This window comes from Macrobrachium rosenbergii, chromosome 53 (assembly GCF_040412425.1).
Source record: "Macrobrachium rosenbergii isolate ZJJX-2024 chromosome 53, ASM4041242v1, whole genome shotgun sequence".
Classification (NCBI taxonomy): Eukaryota; Metazoa; Arthropoda; class Malacostraca; order Decapoda; family Palaemonidae; genus Macrobrachium; species Macrobrachium rosenbergii.
In genome coordinates this window covers 2,055,293-2,061,687 of record NC_089793.1, presented here as the reverse complement: position 1 = coordinate 2,061,687, position 6,395 = coordinate 2,055,293, and the positions used below count along the sequence as shown (strand labels likewise).

General features: G+C 36.4%; 1 protein-coding gene across 7 annotated transcripts in view; it reads right to left on the bottom strand.

Annotated features, from left to right (window-relative positions):
• Positions 1-2,006: 2,006 nt before the first annotated feature.
• GckIII (Germinal centre kinase III) overlaps positions 2,007-6,395 on the bottom strand; it is a 185,842-nt gene continuing 181,453 nt past the window's right edge. For all 7 annotated transcript variants that reach the window (XM_067096476.1, XM_067096473.1, XM_067096474.1 and 4 more), the window contains one exon: positions 2,007-5,165. In XM_067096476.1, the coding sequence (XP_066952577.1) occupies positions 4,962-5,165 (204 nt within the window). In that variant the 3' untranslated portion in view covers positions 2,007-4,961. The remainder of the gene's footprint in view (positions 5,166-6,395) is intronic.

The window sequence follows — 6,395 nt, the reverse complement described above, 5'->3', positions numbered from 1 at the left end:
TGAAATGACTTCCAAAATGGTCACGACTGGAGTGATGGAAGTAACTTCCCAGCAAGTTCCTGTCTAGAATATTGGAAGGTGCTTTGTGTTTTTCTCATTTCTCAAGTTATGCGCAAGCAAAATGGTTTTTCAGAAGAGTGACAGCAAACATTTCTTTGCAATTGGGGTAAGGCTTCATTCCTTATTGATTGCATTTTGGTGAAGAAACATATTGCAGAGTTTTAGGTTGTAATAATTTTGGTAGTAGCTGAACATACTTGTCATTTATTAGTTAACACCATTTTCATGTCTGGAATACCAGTCACAGGTTTTAAAACTGATTTAGGGGGTGGACAGTTTTCAAACGCTTTAGGCGAGTCAAGCTGTAGGCCATGAATGACACCTCCATTGTTAGGTGTAGCCCATCCTCTTGTGCCAGAAGTAGAGAAATATGTTCCCAGTCATGTAATCAATATAGCAAGAATTGCAAGGACAAAAAAAATACAGCACTGATGTCCAACAGGTATGAAAAGAATGTGTATGGGGAGGAAAAGCAGCTAGAAGTTAAAGATACGTTTGCTCACTGAAGTCCATGAAAACCTGGTACAGAGAAGCAGACTTAGTGTCTGTTATAATCAGTCAGCGCAGATATGAGCATCAATATAAGCCGTTAAGTTGAACCCGAGAGCAACTACGACAGCTTGGGTGCAGTCTGTGTTGAAAGCTTGTCATCGAAGTATTTCAACTCTTAGTATGTGATCCAGAACTTGCTGCCAATGCCAGGAGGAAAGAAAAGTGATCTTCATCTTCCTTGCTCCAGTGAAAGGAGAATGTAAGGTAAATTAAGAATGACATGCAAAGGAGCAGCAATCAGGTTGTGGGCAGTGACACAACTGACAAAATATACTGTTTTTGCATAGTAACCATGGTCTATGAAGACATTGTGAAGGCTGAAAGATTTCTTCCATCAGTCTCAAGGTGAAATAAGAATTGAGACTCATATTAGAAACATCCTAGAGATTTCAATATGCCAACTAAACCACCAAAAAGGATGGGATTAACAAAATTCCATCAGTATTACTGCAAGGAGTAACACTTAACAAGAGGTCTAGAAATATGACATTTATGTGGGTAGTGGTAAGCTGTAAAGCAAGAAACAAAAGAATGGGTGGTCCTGGCACTGAACACTTATGACATCTCGCAGAAAAGGAGACAATTTTACGACGACGGAACTTGAACTGGCAAGTGCAGAAGAAAACACAACTGGAGTTACTGTGAGAATATGAAACTAACCTGCAGTCAGTCAAAACTGCGGTGGCATATAGTCCATACCATGCCTCTTATTTACTTAATGCTGTATCACTGCTAACTGGCCACCTGTTTAAAAGTGCTCATGCTGGCTTCAAGCTGGCTAAGCCACTGATGTGGGCTGGAAGGTCCCCAAGAGGTGTGTTACTGTGCTTCACAATAGTCATATAGAAAACACCATAAACTCAGCACACGAAGATGTTCTCAGTAGTTCAAGACCATGCAAGCCATGGATTTCTAAAAGGGAGAGGGTAAAGGACTGAAGTTACAATTGCCCCCCCCCGTCATGTTACTTCAAAGATCCTCTGTTATCAAGAACTCAATCCTCTTGAGCACTTCCAAAGAGGAGGAAGAAGAAAGTACCAAAAGGCCTGAACTTATCCTAGGAGGTGTGCTGTGTAGAAGACCTGAAAGATTAGAATAATCTAGAGTAACTATTTAGATCACGCAGACCTCCCCCAACTCATAGCAAAGGGCACAGAAGGGTTATGATCATAAGTAGGAGTAATTTGACTCAATTTTAGGTGGTCAACCGTGAACATCATAGTATGCTAAGTACTAAATCAAATGATTGTAGACTTCAGCATAATCCAACATACAAGAAAGGGCATCCTTAACAAACACTTTCATTACTGTATTTCCTACAAATACTCTTGGCAAAAACAGCCAGGTCATACACTCTAATATTAAGGAAAAACATGATAAGGCCACCTTACATGATTGTTCTACTAGATTTATTAATTCATCAACCATCATACTGTACATACAAGGTAGAGGACCATTCTTTGATGAAAGAAAATGTCCTCCCTACAACAAGATAAATCATTTACTTACAATAATCTGCATTAACAGTAGCAGGGGGATGAGATATATATACAAAACTTCTTAAGAATAGTCCCAGAAGGCAAAAACTTGGAAGATTGAATTAACACGTACCTATGAACTAATTGGATGACAAAGTTTTAAGTCAAGTAATTTTTGGTAAATAAAAGTTTGTCGCTTTTGGTAAATAAAAAGCAAAAAGATTATAAAGTAGAAACTATGATGAACAACCAACTTTCATAAGTACATATGGGTAAGGCTGACTGATAGTACTCTGACAGTAAAAGTGCTTTGCAATTTCAAATACTTATCACCTATCAAAGACAGTACAGCAGAACCTCTTATGTTGAGAAATAAAATACTGTAAAAGTGATGCAAAGAAAATAAAATATGCATCAATTTGGAATGTGATTTTTTAAGCTTATCAGTACAATCAACAAAACCGTAAATTGGTACGTAGAAAAATCACACGCGAAGCATAATTCCTACAATTGCTGTTTAATCCTTACTGTTAGACAACACATCACAGAATCTCAGCTTCGGCGGAATAGAATGGCTTTGCGCTTGGATAGAAAGAAAAAGAATACCCTACTGGAGCAGCATTCATTAGAATCATGATTACCTAATTACACTTTTTTCATGTAAATTGCAAAATCCATGTGCAAATGAATTTTTTATAGACTGCTGTAAGAAAAAGGGTATATAAATGGTGCAGCACTTGCAGAAGGTAGTAGTTTCTCTTGGCAAACATTACTTCAAGGAAAAACTAAAAATAATTTGTATTTACACTTAACACTATGCTATTTACAGAATTTGGCAACTGTTGAATACATGATGGAGTAAGTCAACTGCCATTCCCTGGCATATAACACTGGTTTTAGAAATGATAAACTTGGCTATTTGTTAATCTGACCAGAATTTCACACATTTTGATTGTAAGGAACTTTAGCTGGGAATATAATTACTGTAAAGAATGTGTGATGAATACACTAAAATTAAATAATTTTCTCTAGCCATATGGAAGTAATTCATATTTCATATCAAATGACAAAAGAAATATAAACCCGTTTTAAAATGTCAATTGTACTGCTTTTTTTTTTTTTCTTTCAAATTCTCAACATCACAGCACCCCCACATTAATGATTTAAGAATTTTCTTTTATTTGTAGAATAAGAATTTTCTTTTATTTGAGAAAATGTGAACAGCGAATAATGCTCCAGAGGAAAGTCTTTTACTCCAAGCAGAAATTATGCACAATTTTGCTTGTACCTTAAGGTAGAACCACTCTTTACATAAGCTGAACAGGCTTCAATTCATAATTCCGATCAAGTACTGAAAAAAAAAGTAACAAAAGTATACAGTAACTTAAATGTCACATTACCAAAGTACGACTAGGTGAAAATCAAACCTACTCCTTTAACAAGAAAATCACCAGTTCTGGAATGTTGTTTTGTAAGGAATTTCTTGTTCAACAAAAGGAAAATAAAAGAAATAGAACTGCCATAAATAGCACAGACATTAAAATCAAAGATAAGATACAACCTACAATGTCTTTGACACTATAGAAGACGACGTGCCCAATAACAAAGAAAAATTGTAACATCTTTGGCTACTAAAATTGGACAAGTATCACAAGGGATATATGGCAGAGATATTCAAGCAGTGGCTTACATTTCAGACCCAATTTCAATTCCTGTAATTTAATTTCAATTTCAGAGCCGAAAAAGAAATATGGGACAATGAATAAAAATTAAAAATTACTCTCGCAAACACAGCCACGATGGCACCCCTAGCCAAATTCAAATTTCACCAGTAAAATCAAATTGCGTTCAAAGAGACTGACTGGAAATTAGTCACCGCAAAGGATGAACATTATTAGCTAATGACAAGAGTTTTGAAACAAGCCTCATAAAACAAAACCATATGCAGTTCAATTCAGCAGTAACTATGATATGGATTTAGAGGGTGGGATCCGTTTGCTTCATAAACCAAAACTATATTTGATTCTTTCTAGGTAAAACCGACAAAATATATTTACACCTTTCAAAAAACACACATACACATCTTCACGTTATTTACACTAGTATGTTACAGAACAAGGGTAAAGGTTTCCCTTCTCCTTGGTAATTAATTCTTAATTTCAGTCTTTAAGTTACGCACAAATAAAGAATGTCAATCTTTAATTTAATTGGGAATTTTACTTTAAATAATTTTGGTAATGAACTGAATGTAGATTTAGGTGAAAGATGAAAACACAATTGGAAGGAAAGAAAATTAAAGTGGAATTGAAAGGAAATAATCATTACCAGGAATTGGGTGCTGCACAGAGCCCACCCACATGTGGGCACCAATCAAGACACTGCATTTGAGGCACTGAGGTCAAAGGTTATGTACAATGCCACGCTGGTTTTCGTGTCTCACTCAAGGAACAGTTTTCCCATTGTTCATGTGATCTCAACCTCTTGTTCCATTTCTTTTCACTGAAAATAAAACTTCCAAAGCTTGCAAGCAGGTTTTTCCAAAGATTACTTTCAAAATGATATATATGCCTGTACAGGATACTGATAAAAACAAGCCCCACATAATATTCAAGTTCTAACATTAGAACAGTAGAAAAAAAATAAGCAAGGAAAAATGTATTGAGAACTCGATTTGCACACTGGACAAGACTGGAAGAGGTCTCACTGGGGATATTCAGTTTCTATTCCACATCAAAAGTTGTCGAGTCACACGCTCACATGTAGCATTTTGGTAGATTTGAAAGGTGGTCATCACACCTTTGGTTAAGATTATCACTAACAAAGCAGCAAATACACATTTCTCACATCTCCACTTAACGTCTTACCAGAGTTTCACCGAGACAAGTTATCGTGTGCTTGCCTAATCCTTGATTCAGTCATATTAGGTATTAATTTTGTGAACAAATCACGAATAAATGCATCTGTAACTCCTGGACTTGATCGTTCGGCTGACTCGAAGGCGGACTTCAGTTCTTCAATGGCATCTGTGCGATGAGAATCTCCACCTCGACTGTTGTGTCGATGACGGCGTTGAAGCTGTAATAAGAAGACAGCATTAAAATCAATTGGGTAAGTAGTAAGTAGACTTTACTTTCTACAATTTTCTACTTCTGAAACAGAAATATATCTTCTATTAGAAATACACTACAAGGCTTAGAAAATAATTTCTCAAAGATAATCCACTCAAACTTCACTCTCGGTACTCAAGGTTGATCCAGTTTTTACAAAGTTTACATTTTAATTCATCAACAAGCCTGCTTCAAACTGATTAACATACAACACATTACTTTATGTTGAATTAATTCATCTGTTACTAAAATTTTAAATTTGACAATTTTGGAGTGTGACAAAATGTCATCAATATGTTTGAACAGATCAAAGATGAAATATATAATCAGACTGTTAAGGCTCCACTATCATGCTTGATAAGCCCTGATTTAAGAAGCTAAATCACTTACTAGAAACTAACAATGCTGGATAAATTTCACACAAATTTATTGAAATTAGAAACAAATTTCCAGATTTAACTTAATACTTCATCCCTCAAGTCCAACGTTTCCTCAATTAAAACGACAGACATAATATGACATTTTTATTCTAAAAAATGTTTAACACATACTTACCTGTAGTTACATATAGCTTTAGTCTTTTGCGTCCGGCAAAATTTCAAGCGGCAGCGCCAGTCCGAATATCGGGTGATCGCCCTTACCTGCCCTCTGTCGGGTGCAGGAACTATTCCATATGCTTCAGAATAATTTGCCTACCTGTCCCGTGGGGAGGAGGAGTGGAGCTTTCGTATATATGTAACTAACTTGGTGAAGTATGTGTTAAACATTTGTTTAAATGTCATTCATTCTTATACAACTTACCTGTTAGTTACATATAGCTGATTGACACCTTTGGGAGGTGGGGCAATGACAGCTAAAAGAGTTGTTGGAAACATTAAGGTTATTAATGTAGAAAATTTCTTAGTTCCTCACCTGCCTGCTAAAGTGGCTGATTCCCACAGTTCTGCCTCAGTAACCTGCTATCCTTAGAGCAACCCCGGGAAGTATAATGACCTGGTCTTAGATTGCTTCGCTGGGTATCAGTCACCTAGGACATGGGCCGTGACAATACCACAAGTATGCCCCTGCTCAGCTTATACAAACATCATGAATTACAAAGGGCCACCCAACACCAAAGAAAAGGCATAACCATAAAAACCAAAACCAACTGTGGGTAAAACTATCCAACACTTACCCTACAGACAACCGTAAAAAACCT